Raw genomic sequence first — 14,285 nt, forward strand, 5'->3', positions numbered from 1 at the left:
ATAAATGTGCATTTTGGGCAAGGATCAGTAACGCTTTTTTTTTTTTTTTTTTTTACACGTGGGCCTTGAACGCACAGCTTTGGATGATCCGAGGAATTTACATGAAATGTAAAGCGGTTACACTCGTCTGCAAAGTAAAAGGCAGCGGAGATAAATTATCAGATAATCAAGCAAGAAGCATTTGGCTAAACTTATATTTTCTGCCAGCGTATGACTATGAACTAATAATTGCTCTATCATATGAGACGTGTTTGATGTGCGCGTGCTTCATCTGCAATAGTAGATACTTTAACTTACAATTAACTCAATTTCACTTTAATGTAACGTTAACATTTGCGGGGTGAACAATGGAGCTTCTGACAAGCGACTAGCTGGATTTTTTTTAATATTAACATCATCATTTGCATTTTTCTTGACCAACAGCTTTCATGTTCATAAAGGCGTGACGACATTTGTAAAACTGCACAGCGGTAGTAGGTTCCGAGACTTTCTCACTGAAGGTAAGCTTAGAACACTTTACAATAAGGTCTCATTTGTTAACATTAATTAATGTGCAAACTAACTTTAGTATTAATAAAACTAGAACGGTTTGTTCACTTTAGTTCACAGTGCATTCATGTGAACAGATACAACTTTTGATTTTTATAATGTCTTGGGGAATGTTGAGATTAACATTAACTAAGCTTATTAAATGCTGTAGAAGTATTGCGCATTCTTAGTCCATGTTAACTAATGAAACCTTATTGTGAAGCACCAGACATCAGCTTGTTAATATTGTCAGTCACATGACAGCAATTCATGGGTAAGTTTTTTTTTTTTTGATCTGCAGTGTTTATATGGGTCAGATGATGGTGAATATATTGTACCTTCTGTGTTGGTGTAATAGTTACATCTGTGTTAAAAAAAAAAAATTCAAACTGATACAGCGTGTTGACTTGTTTTTTTTTTAAATTTTTTTTTTACACCGAATGCACAGGTATTTAGTCGAATACTGATTACACTTAATTACCTTAATCAGGGTTAGTATGAACACTTAAGTGTGGAAATAAGTCTCTTGGTGTTAAGATATTGACATGCGTAGTGTAGTTTCAACATTAACTTGGTGTAAATGAGGGGGAGGGAAAACACTAATGGTGTTAACAGTGAACACTTACAGTGTTACACTATGCAAGTGTAAAAAAAAATATATATATATATTTAAAGCGTTAAACTATTTAGTGGACCTATATAACCCCCCCCCCCCCAAAAAAAACGTCACGGAGTGTCAATTTAACACTTTCAAATTTGCTGTGTACCAGTCTTGAGTTCTTGTCCTGCCGTGTTTTCATAGGCTCCAATACAGTTTAGTGTTTTCAGTTTGGCTTTTCCGCTTGCTCTCTGCCTCTTGTTTCACCAGTTTTCTGTTCCCCGGTTTCTTCCCTGGCATTACCAGAATCGCGCTTCGCGGCCTCTCCTCTCCTGCCCCTCTCGGTGCACTCTACAAAGAACTCTCTGCCCTGACGTTGCGTCAGCACTGATGCTGGGACTGTGCGCGCTGATCTCCCTACGCCCTACCCTCTCTGCCTCGTGGAGTGACTGGAGGCTCGTTTGGACTGTTCCCCTCTCTTCCTGTCTCTAATCACTGCCCTGAATTACGGCTTCTGGTCTGCAGTCCCAGTCGAGGTTTCAAATCAATTTGAGTTGAACCTGCAAATGAAATCAGTGTTTTTCCATGTGTGTATACAGGTGCATCACAATAAATTAGAATGTCATGGAAAAGTTCATTTATTTCAGTAATTCAACACAAATTGTGAAACTCGTGTATTAAATAAATTCAGTGCACACAGACTGAAGTAGTTTAAGTCTTTGGTTCTTTTAACTGTGGTGATTTTGGCTCACATTTAATCTCCAGTCATCTCCACATAATTCATGCAAAAAAAAAAAGCCCCTACCAAGTATTGAGTACATGTACAGTAAATGAACATAGTTTCCAGAAGGCCAACAATTCACTAAGAATTTTTTTTTTTATTGGTCTTATGAAGTATTCTAATTTGTTGAGATAATGAATTGGAGGGTTTTTATTAAATGTGAGTCAAATTCATAAATTAAAAGAACCAAAGACTTAAACTACTTCAGTCTGTGCATTGAATTTATTTAATACATGAGTTTCACAATTTGAGTTGAATTACTGAAATGAACTTTTCCACGACATTCTAATTTATTGAGATGCACCTGTACATATTAAATTTTTTTTTTTTTCCCTGAAAGAGATGACAACATTACCATTACATCTAAGCCGAAATCTAATGCAGTGGCTAGAGAAAATGAGAAGGACAACAGTTTTTAAAAGTGTATATTTTGTTGGGTGGTGCTTTAGACATGTTTTTGGCTGTTCTGTGTATATGAATTGAACAAACAATGATGATCTGAGCTCAGAGGAAAAAGATTTGTAACTTTAATAATTTCACTTCGTTATTTTAACAATGTTGCCTCAAGTCTAGAAAGTCAAATTCTACAGTCATTTTTCTTCTCACAGAGACACTTTATAGCCTATTGTGCATTATTCTGTTAGTACACAATTAAATCAGTCGGGATGAAGCATGACAGTGTCTCAATTGTGACTTCGTTATTTTCAGACCTTAAAAGTATGGCCCACGCAAAACGTGTAAATCCAAGAAGAAAAAAATTGGGCTATTCGGGGGTCTGGGGTCTTGTGGCTGATTACTGTATGGTGATTGAAATCGTAAAATGACCTTAATTACTAAAACTGAATATATATATATAGTTAAATTATACAATAAGGGTCTCTGGTCAGTTTTGACCACAAACAAGAGTGTGACTCCCAACTGAATACCCGAGAGAGTTAAGCTGCAGTCTCAAACTATGCGCACTCAAAGTTTTCTGTGGACACACACTGTAAAACATCTTCTGTTGGTCACATCTTCACGTGATATGAACTCATAGCAGATTTCATTAAACTCACGAAATTCGCCAGAGCTTGTGTTTCCTATCTCCCACACTGGAGACAGGAAATGTTAGTCAGTGGAGTGAAAAGTGTAGCCTGAATGCCCCCTTTATAGTTCAAGTTTTTTAATTTTCCTCACACAAACCTATAGTTTTGCTTCAGAAGACACTGACATTAATTCATTCACTGGGGTCAAACGGATTCCCGTCATGTTTACATTCAGTAATTTAAGCATCCTGTGTTCATTTGTGTTCAGAGGATGTGTTCAAATGATCAGAGGATTTACAGAATTTTGGGTGAAGCATCACTTTCGTGATCTACCTGCTGCAGATTTGAGGGTCTCTCTTCAGCTTCTGTCTTAAGTGAATGAGCCATTGTTTCCTGCAAAATGTCAACAACGTTGAAATCAATACAGGTTTACCACTGTCTAGAGATTTCTATCATAATTTAAATTATGAAAATGATAGGTAAAAGCAATGCCATGTTATCACACCAAATGTGATGTAGCAAAGTGAAAAAACAGACTAATGGTCTGTTCACACTGAGGGAAACAAAGAAAATACAGTATACAGAACAGTCAAAAACATCTGCTGTGAATCAGTGATATCAGGTTTTTTTAATTCCAGCTGTGGCTTTTTCTTTATATCCACAAGAGTGCGCCTGTTCAAATGAGTTAAAATGCTGTAAAAGAACAATGATTCCATCTTCTATAGGAATATCACAATTGTTTTAGTGATTAAAAAGCTAAGGAATTAACATATAGCATATTGTATGTTATATTTGTAATTTTTTAGTAAATGGTGATTTTTATATTGGAATATTGATAACCCTCAGGCACTGTATATTGGGACAACCTCAAGCTTTTTGTTTCGTAGGCCTTAAAGGGGTCATATGATGCGATTTCAAGTTTTCCTTTCTCTTTGGAGAGTTACAAGCTGATTGTGCATAGATAAGATCCCTGAAGTTGCAAAGACTAAAGTCTCAAAACCAAAGAGATATTCTTTATAAAAGTTAAGAGTCAACCACGCCCCCCTAAAACGACTCGTTCTAACACATCCCCACATATCTACGTCACGATGTGGGAAGATTTGCATAACGCCGCCCAAATGTTCACGTAAAGAAAGGCGGCGTAACTTTTATTCTCGCTGTAGTATTGTTGCTGCGTCCATGTCGTGAAGGTGCTGTGTGCTTTGTTGTGAAAGCAAACTACTTTGTTTGGCCTTTCAAAAGAGGACGATATCTGCTTCGTCATGCCTGGAGCTGATCCGTGCTGGTCGCTGAGGAAATACTACAACTTCGCGCTGTGGATCGCCGGATTGGCTTTCACCGTGGACGAAGCAGAGTCCAGCCCGGGGTCGTCACATGTGGTTGCCGCAGGCATCACAATATGGTAAGGGACGTAACATTTCCGTCTCACGCTTGAGGTATTCGGCCAATCACAACGCACTGGATAGCTGGCCAATCACAGCACACCTCGCTTTTCAGACCGATGAGCTTTGTAAAAATCGACACGTTTCAGAAAGGCGGAGCATAGAGGAGAAACAATAATGTAGAGTATGTGGAAAATAATGTGGTTTTTTTTACCTTAAACCGCATAAACACATTTCATTACACCAAATACACAAAATAATGTTCTTTTTAGCAGCATCATATGACCCCTTTAAAATGAAATGGTTGACAGAGTTCATGAAGAATAGAGAAAGTCCTTGGAATGCATTTCCTAATTATATATTTAATACTCTTGGAGGCATAGACTTGGTTGAAATGTAATTTTTCTGTTGACAAAATTCCTGTTAAATTGGCCGGTTTTTACATACAAGCCCTGTTAGCATGGAAATTGATGTATAAGCACAATTTTTCACCCCACAACTATTTCATATGGAATAACAAGGACATATTTAAAAACAAATCTTTATTCTATCATACTTGGTTCAAGGAAGGTATTCTTTTAGTAAGGCAGTTAGTTAATTCCCATGGGTACTTGTTGTCGTATACTGAATTTCTTCAGAAATTCCCATTACCAGTTAAACCAAGAGAAAACCAAGCTATTGTTTTTGACACAATTCCAAAGAGTGTGATGTTACTTTAAAAAAAAAAAAACGATCTCAGAAGAAATCAGCATGGTTAATCCTTGTGGTAACATTTTCATTGAAAATGTAGACGTTTAAAAACAACAGTGTAGCAATAAGATCATAAGGAATGCTCTTTGTTCTGTGTCCCTACCTGCAGCAAGATTTTTTTGGTCTTCTTTATTTGGTAATATCTCTTGGGTTAAAGCATGGAAACTGCCAAATAAATTTCGGATCAATAACAAAATTAAGGTAGCGTCTTACAAAATACTTCATCGAATTTATCCTGCTAAGCATGTTTTGGAAAGATTTAAGCTTAATATTTCATATACCTGTGAAACTTGTGGTCAAGAAAAAGAAACTATTTTGCATCTTTTTCCCCCCATTGTATTTACTCGAGATTATTTTGGAAGGATTTGGAATTCTATATTAACAGAAAAATAGAGTGTATGATAGAAATGTGTATATTTGATGTACTTTTTTTATACAGAAAACAATTTGAATTGTAAAGAACAACATATTATACATTTGTCTATTTTGTTAGGAAAATTCAATTTTCTTATGTATATAAGAAGAAGTGGGCTCAACGTAAACCAAATTTTGCACATTTTATAAATGACTTTAAATCATATGTAAATCTCTTAGAACAAACAAAAAACCAAAAAGCATTGAAAACATGTAATGCTCTGAAAGCATTGAACTTTATGTAAATTTTCTTCCCTTTTTTTCCCTCTGGCAGCTAATAATGTTAATTTGATAATGTCAATATGTAATACCTCATGTTCTTGTGGCATTGAATTAATAAAGCATTAAAAAAAATTGCCGCTGCTCTATGTGAATGTGAGTGTAATGTACGCTAAACGGATGGATAAAAGGGTGTCTGTTTTTTTTTACCATGTTTTTTTCTCTCTTCTTTGGTTTCCTCTCTTATGCTCTCAGTCGGTCCACGCCCTGTGAAAGGAATCGAAAGTTACTGAAAGTGTTGTGACACTCACTGAATACCTGCCAAAAGTACAAAAAATGAACGCAGATATAAACTTATTAAAACCCATAATGACGTTCCAATTTCTGTGCCTCTATATTTACACAATATTGCTGAATTTTCAATAAGGGGAACTTAGAAAGAAACTACACTAAAAATATATATATATATATATACACACACACACACTGGTAATTCACTGCCAGGACATCGTTAACCCTAAAACACAATGCAATGAAGTGCAAAATTTTAAATACAGGTAAAACACCTGTAAAATAAATAAATACAGAAATATCCTTCATATCAACACAATACACTGTGCCCTATTTTTCCAGATTTTTTTTACAGTGTAGGCCAAATTTAGTAGCCCATCCAAAGGTAATGTTCTAAATAATGAAAACACTCTCACTGTAACATGAGTTTATGTGAACCCATGTGCAGTTTATTTAAAATAAGACATGAACAAATACAAAATAAATAAAGACTTAAACATGAAACAGACTCACCTACAGCGGTTACAGAGAACAAAGCTAAACGAAGACAACGGGAACGCGAGAGCTATTTATATACAGAGACTAAAGACTACCTGTGCAACAGTCAACAGTCGTTCTGGCCGCGCTGCTAACAACGCTGTAGAAAGATTCGTTGACGCTCTGACGCTCTGACTCAGATCTTCTTCTTCTTCTTCTTCTTCCGTTTTTTGGCGTGTTACATCCTGTGTGCATATCGCCACCTACTTTTGCTGTTATGCAGTCATGGTTGATTTATTATCAATCTATTCCTTGTTTTTGCTTTTACTGTTCTTACACACGTATATACACAAATATTCCAACTTAAATAATTCTTCGATGCAACATCCCATTCCTTCTCCCCTGGCTCCACCTGGCGCTGTGTTCAGCTCCTCCAGACTAAATCCGTGGTCCCCTAAAGATCCAGAATAGAATAGAGCATCCGCATTCTATATTTAAATCCTTTCACTTAACCCAGTAGTACATATGTATTTTATTAATATCCTGTATCCTTCTCTATCTCTGTTAAACTCCTAATAAGTATTCCAAATCCTTATTTACCTTACCTTTTTTGTTTAAATATGATATTAATTCATTTCTTTCTTCATCATACCTTGTACAATTATATATTACATGCTCCACGGTTTCTTCTGACATAGATCGAATGCTTATCTTGTATTTAAAGGGGTCGCAAGCTTGTTGATCTTGTGCAGATTGACCACAAGCAGGGTAACGTTATAAGTTAACATCATTAAATATTGTTGTGGACGAAGTATTAAGATCATTTACCTCATAATGTATAAAGCACTAATACCACACTGTAAAATACTCTGATACAAGTAAAAGTCCTGCATTGAAAATGTTACTTAAGTATAATCAGGTATAAACATTACTTAATGCAAGTATAATCCGGAAAATTGATTTAAAGGTTTAAAAGTGAACAGGGACTATTATTTATTATGTCATTAGATTATTATTCCTATAACGTTAATGCACATCAGCAACTCACCAGGAACACCAACAATCTCAGACACCTTGGTCCACGCATCATTTTATTTTTTTTTACGTCATAGATTATTGGGAAACCCGCCACAGCAATAATCAACCTCGGGGTGATTTTAATATGGTTTTGGATGGGTTACTTGATTGTTTTCCTACAAGAACATCTTATACACAGAATGAAAATCTTAAACGTTTTATGGAGAAATTTAACTTGGTTGATATATGGAGGTTGAAGTTTCCTGATTGGAGAAGCTCATAGCCCAAGTTGCTTGAAGTCCAGTGTTAAGTTTCCACAGTCTGTGATGATTTGGGGTGCAATGTCATCTGCTGGTGTTGGTCCATTGTGTTTTTTGAAAACCAACGTCACTGCACCCGTTTACCAAGAAATTTTGGAGCACTTCATGCTTCCTTCTGCTGACCAGCTTTTTGAAGATGCTGATTTCATTTTCCAGCAGGATTTGGCACCTGCCCACACTGCCAAAAGCACCAAAAGTTGGTTAAATGACCATGGTGTTGGTGTGCTTGACTGGCCAGCAAACTCACCAGACCTGAACCCCATAGAGAATCAATTGGGTATTGTCAAGAGGAAAATGAGAAACAAGAGACCAAAAAATAAATGAACTTTTCCACGACATTCTAATTTATTGAGATGCACCTGTATTCATCCAAATTCTCTGAGCAATCTGCTTCTGAATTTTTTAACTCTATCTCTGGATTCGGTTGTGAGACCGTCAACCCTGTGCAAAAAGAGCTTTGTGATAGCTTAATTACTATTGAAGAGGTCTTATATGCTATTACACATATTAAGGTTAATAAATCTCCTGGGGTTGATGGCCTCACAGCCGAATTTTACAAAACTTTTTCTGATTTTATCACTCCCTTTCTTAAAGAAGTTTATATAGAAAGTATAGAAAATCAAGTTCTTCCACCTACATTAACTCAAGGATTGATAACATTGATTCCAAAATCAAGAAAAGATCCATTGCTTTTAGACAATTGGAGATCTATTTCACTATTAAACAATGATTATAAGATTTTTGCCCTGATCTTTGCAAATAGAATAAAGTCAACTATGGACCCCCTTATAGATGAGGCCCAATCTGGCTTCTTAAAGAAAAGGCATATTTCAAATAATATAAGGCTAATTTTAGACTTATTGGATTACTGTCATTTATGTACTGATGATGGATTTATTCTTTTCTTAGACTTTTATAAAGCCTTCGACACAGTGGAGCATGCTTTTATTTTTAGGTCATTAAAAACATTTGGGTTTGGAGATGTTTTCTGTAAAGCTATACAAACAATGTATACGAATGCAAACAGTTCTATTAAACTTAAAGGAGGTTCATCTTCTAGGTTTTATTTAAAATGTGGTGTCAGACAAGGCTGTCCCATTTCCCCTTACCTTTTCTTGTTTTGCTTATGAATATTTATGTTAGATCAAGCCACTTAAAAGGTATATCTGTAGCGGGTAGGGATATTATCATATCCCAACTAGCAGATGATACTGCACTGTTCTTGAAAGATCATCATCATGTCCCAATTGCTCTTGAAGAAATAGAGGCCTTTTCTAAAGCCTCTGGCCTTTGTTTAAACATCAATAAATGTGAATTGTTATCTATTAAAGACTGTGAGTTACAACAAATTGCTAATATCCCAGTGAAGGATTCTGTAACATACTTGGGGATTGTTATCACGAAAGATCAGAAATCTAGGTGTAAGATGAATTTTGAATCTATTCTTCAGAAGACTAGGGCAAAGTTGAATCATTGGCTTTTAAGGGATTTATCCCTAAAAGGTAGAGTTTTGTTATGTAAAGCAGAGGGACTGTCAAGATCAGTCTATGCAGCCACTTCACTCAGTGTCTCTAAGGAGATGTGTAAAGCTGTTGATACTGCTTTGTTTAATTTTCTGTGGAGGAACAAAACACATTACATTAGGAAATCTACAATATGGAATACATGAGTCAGGAGGATTGAACTTTCTTGATTTCTGTACTCTAAACAACACCTTTGAAATGAATTGGATTAGACATTTCACTCTAAATCCAAATTCTTTATGGAGTTTTATACCTCATTTTGTTTTTTTTTCCAAAATTGTTGGTCTTAGATTTCTTTTGATTTGCAATTACAAAATTGATAAAATTCCCTTAAGCTTATCCTGCTTTCATAAACAAATGCTGCTGGCTTGGTCTCTTTTGTATAAACATAACTTTTCTCCCCATAGGTACCTAATTTGGAGCAATTACAATATATTATACAAAAATAAATCATTATTTTTTGTAAATTGGTTTTCAGCAGGCATAATACGAGTTAGTCAATTATTAAATCAACAAGGCATGCTACTCACTTATTCTGAGTTACTTACTTACTCTACATCTGTTTTAATGCACAGGGTAGTTTGATTAGCTGTGCTGATAATATGCTATTTTGTTCTATAAATGTCATACCTTTCAAAAGTTCGTCACAGTGGTCTCTTCTGCTGCATCTCTACGGCGCTGATAGTATAAGCGCTAACTTCTGGGAACTATTGAGCGGCTCCAAAAAACTGGTCCATTGGAGAGAATGGAGTTGTCACAACTCTCTCGCTAGTCGCTAGGGGGTGTCAAGATGGCGCCCACGCTAACAACAACTTTATCTCGCTCTTATTCTATTTTATATGCGGTGCTTAAAGCTTTGAATTTCTATGACCAATTTTTTTCTATAACTTGTTGCGGAAGTTCAGCATACTCTTTTAAGACTGTCTTTAACGATTTCGGGACCCTTTTTTTGTTTTCTATTACTTTCTACGCCTGAGTAAAGCTCGGTTGCTACAAACATGGACGAAGATATGCATACAGCCTCTCTTGAGGCTTCTGCAAACAGCGATAATCTAAAGGTGCATAATTATGCAAGACGCCTAGAAAATGCATTTGGGAGCTCTCCGGACACACCTATAAGTCCCCTGCTCAGAAGAAATCTCGAACAAACACCCCCGACACAGTCTTAAAAGAGTATGCTGAACTTCCGCAACAAGTTATAGAAAAAAATTGGTCATAGAAATTCAAAGCTTTAAGCACTGCATAACCTGTTTAATTTATTGTTTTTGTTTTTTTACTTTATATTCTTATATATTCTTCTTCTTCTTCTTATTATTATTATTAAGCTTTTTTTTATTATTACTTATTTGTTTTTTCTGGGTCCACGACAGGGTGTGTTGACCTTCCCAAGCTTCATTGGGAATTCGAGCTTTATGCTCTGCATATCTTCTAAGTTTGTTGTATCTGTTTCTAACAGTTCTAGTTACTCAGAGTTGAGTTCCAATACTATGTTTAGTTCGTATTTCTCTTGTTTTTCTTTGAATGTTCGGGGGCTACGTGACTTAAATAAACGAAAAGGATTTCAGGGAAAGATTGTAGAAACGCTTTCTTCAGGGATAGGAAGATGGATTATCTCAGCTGTTCTCTTGAATAACAATTTCTTTATAATGGCTAACATATATGGGTTCAACAGTTCTTCAAGCAATACAACTCTTCTTGATGATATAATCCTTAATGTAAGTAATTTGAAACTAAAATATCCCTCTGCCTTTATATTAATTGGTGGGGATTTCAATGAAGCACCAGATTTTGTTGCTGATAGATTTCCGTCTAGATCTGTGTCTAACAGCGTTAACCCCTTAATAGGAAAGTTATGTAGATGTTTGAACCTGATCGATGCACATAGATATTTAAACCCCGATAGCCCCATGTACACTTGGTTTAAATCTGATCTTTCTCAAAAATCTCGTATAGACCTGTGGCTAATATCAGACTCTTTAATTTCATATTTGACATCAGCAGAAATTTCGCCCTCACCTCTAACAGATCATGCAGCAATTGATATGACTTTTTCTGATGATGAATCTAAGCGAAGAAGAAAAGTTAGCCCTGGTTACTGGAAGTTAAATTGTTCTTTTTTACTATCTGACTCGTATTACAGAGGTGTAAAGTATTGGAGTAAATGTAATTAGTTACTGTACTTGAGTATCTTTTTCGATACTTTGTAGTTGTACGGAGTATCAAAGATATTAGCAACTTTTACTCTTTACTTCACTACATTTTTAAATGAGTATCTGTACTCTTTACTCCACTACATTTGAAATGAGTGTTGCAGTTACACATTACATTTAGCATGGACCTAGCTTTTTCTGCAGCAGTTTATTTCTGCTACAAAAGATGTGATACTGCCTATTACAGGTCACTGAAAGTACTGCATCTTCTGCGTTTTGCCCTTACTCACCCAAACTTGTCAACAAGGCTACTTTATGTGAATGCGAATGATTGCTCTCCTCACATATCAACTCTTTCTTGTTTTTGTTTCATTCTCTCTGTGCCTTGCCTCGGACTTTTGTCACTTCCTGTCTCCCGTGGTGTTTGTAGTCAGTTTGTAGTCCGTTTGTTCATTGGTTTCCCTTGATTAGTCTCCCCAGATGTGTCTTATCTTGTTAGGCTTGTTAGCCCCCAGTGTGTATATATAGCCCTAGTTTTTCTTTAGTTCCTTGTGAGTTGTTGAATGTAATGGTTGTCTGTTTGCCAGTCATGCTGTTCTTTGTTCCCTTTTGTTTTTGCCTTATTGCTTGTTCTAGTTTTTCCATGAAATACCTGCACATAGATCCTTGCCTCTGCCTGTTTTCTGCAGCTTCTCTACAACGTTACAGTTTTTCACTGGCATGTCTCTTTGACTAGTGCATCTTTGAGCCTATATTTAGTATAAGTAAAATACTTAAGTACTGTTAAAATCAGATACTCTAAGACTTTTACTTAAGTTGTTTTGGAATTGGTGACTTGTAACGTGTAGTGGAGTAATTTTCACTGTAAGGTATCTGTACTTTTACTCAAGTATGGTTTTTAGGTACTCTTTACACCTCTGTCGTATTGTCAGAAGATTAGGGAAATTGCAGAGAATGTGAAGTCTCAGACTAATATCTCGGCCACTTCTAAATGGGAGCTATTTAAATACGAATGTAGAAAATTCTCTGTAAAATTTGGAAAAAATAGAATGTCTGTTAAAAATAAGGAAGTTACAGATTTAATTAGAAAGATGAGTGAAATTTTAAAGAATCCTAACCTGGGAGAAGATGACAAGGAATCTCTTTATACTTTACAAAGCAGTCTGGATGATTTATTTTTAGAGAAAGCAAGGGGCGCATTCATTAGATCGAGAGCAAAATGGCTCGAGTTTGGGGAAAAAAACTGCTTTTTCAACCTAGAGAAAAAAACGTGGAAGTAATGAGGATCTCCTCTCTATATATTAATAATACATTATCTAATGACCCCTCCGTGATCTCTTCTTATGTTTTTAACTTTTATCAAAATCTATACACCTCTTCTTTTGATCTTAATGCTTCATCTTTATTTTTTCATAAAGTTCATTCTGTGATTCCTAAAGTTAAAAGAACTTTGTGAGGAACCCTTTACTATAGATGATCTTTATAACATAGTACAAAGAAAGCCACACAATAAATCTCCAGGGCCGGATGGATTACCGCTTGAATTTTTTAAAGTCTTTTGGGACTCTATTAAGTATCTTCTTTACGAAGCCCTTATTGAGTGTTTAAACAATGGTGAATTGGCGGAATCAATGAAACAAGGTCTCATTTGTCTTATTCTTAAGCCTAATAAGGATCCCAATATTTTGGATAATTGGTCACCCTTTTGAACTGATTATAAATTATTGGCTTCTGTATATGCTGAAAAGCTCAAATCTTGCTTAGCAAACAAATTTCTAACACTCAATCTGGTTTTCTAAAAGGTAGACATATCTCTAACAATATTAGATTAATTATAGATATTTTAGATTATTCAGAAATCATAAATAGAGAGGCTTTAATTTTGTTTATCTCCTTTTCTTTTTCTATTAGCCGCCGAGCTATTAAGTTCGCATATAAAGCACTCCAATATTGAAGGTATAAATATTGGAGGGAATACATTGATAATTAGCCAGTTAGCTGACGATACTTGTCTTTTTCTTAAAAATGATTCACAAGTTTCTGTTGCCTTCAATTAATTTATTATTTTCTCCAAAGCTTCAGGATTAGTAGTAAATCCCCCAAAAAGTGAAATTTTATATGTACATGATTCCAATAAAAATTCTGTTGATGGTATTATAGTTAAACGTCATGTAAAATATCTAGGGGTTGATATCTGCAGCTCTGATTCAGACTGTCTCCATCACAATTTTCAGCCAAGGTTAGATAACATTAAAAAGATTTTGTGTTGCTGGCTGCAGAGAGACATGACAATTTATGGGAGAGTCCTGCTGACTGAGGCTGAGGGCATTTCACGTCTAGTTTATCCTGCTTTTTCCCTTTATGTTGATCAAAAAACTATTAAAATGATTAACTCTCTGCTATTCCGCTTTATTTGGAAAAATAAGACAGAATGTGTTCAAAGGAAATCTATGATAAGAAATTATAAGGAGGGTGGTCTTAATGCTTTAGATTTTAATATTAACCAGATTAACTGGATCAAGAATTGTTTATCTAATAATGAGTTACCCTGGTTTTGGATCCCTAACCTATTCTTCAAACGTTGTGGTGGCCTTAAACTTTTATTGTCCTGTAACTTTAAGTGTAGTAAGTTACCTATTAAACTGTCAAATTTTCATAAACAAGCCCTAGAATCCTGGAAGATTGCTTTTAAACAATTTCTCCCCGCACACGTGTATTCTTTGGAACAATGAAAATATATTGTCTGGTAACAAATCACTTTGTTTCATTGAATGGGTGAATCAAAATATCTTTTTTGTTTCTGATTTGTT

General features: G+C 35.4%; 1 protein-coding gene across 1 annotated transcript in view; it reads right to left on the reverse strand.

Moving 5' to 3' along the window:
- The window catches only part of LOC107571029 (protein FAM111A), an 11,621-nt gene extending 5,020 nt beyond the window's left edge, over positions 1-6,601 (reverse strand). Inside the window, exons 1-3 of the mRNA XM_016257316.1 lie at positions 6,502-6,601; positions 5,908-5,964; positions 3,266-3,325 (exon numbers count right to left, since the gene is read on the reverse strand). Of these exons, the coding sequence (XP_016112802.1) occupies positions 3,266-3,325; positions 5,908-5,910 (63 nt within the window). The 5' untranslated portion in view covers positions 5,911-5,964; positions 6,502-6,601. The remainder of the gene's footprint in view (positions 1-3,265; positions 3,326-5,907; positions 5,965-6,501) is intronic.
- Positions 6,602-14,285: the final 7,684 nt, after the last annotated feature.

The sequence above is a fragment of the Sinocyclocheilus grahami genome, unplaced genomic scaffold (assembly GCF_001515645.1).
Source record: "Sinocyclocheilus grahami isolate Dianchi unplaced genomic scaffold, SAMN03320097.WGS_v1.1 scaffold1540.1, whole genome shotgun sequence".
NCBI lineage: Eukaryota > Metazoa > Chordata > Actinopteri > Cypriniformes > Cyprinidae > Sinocyclocheilus > Sinocyclocheilus grahami.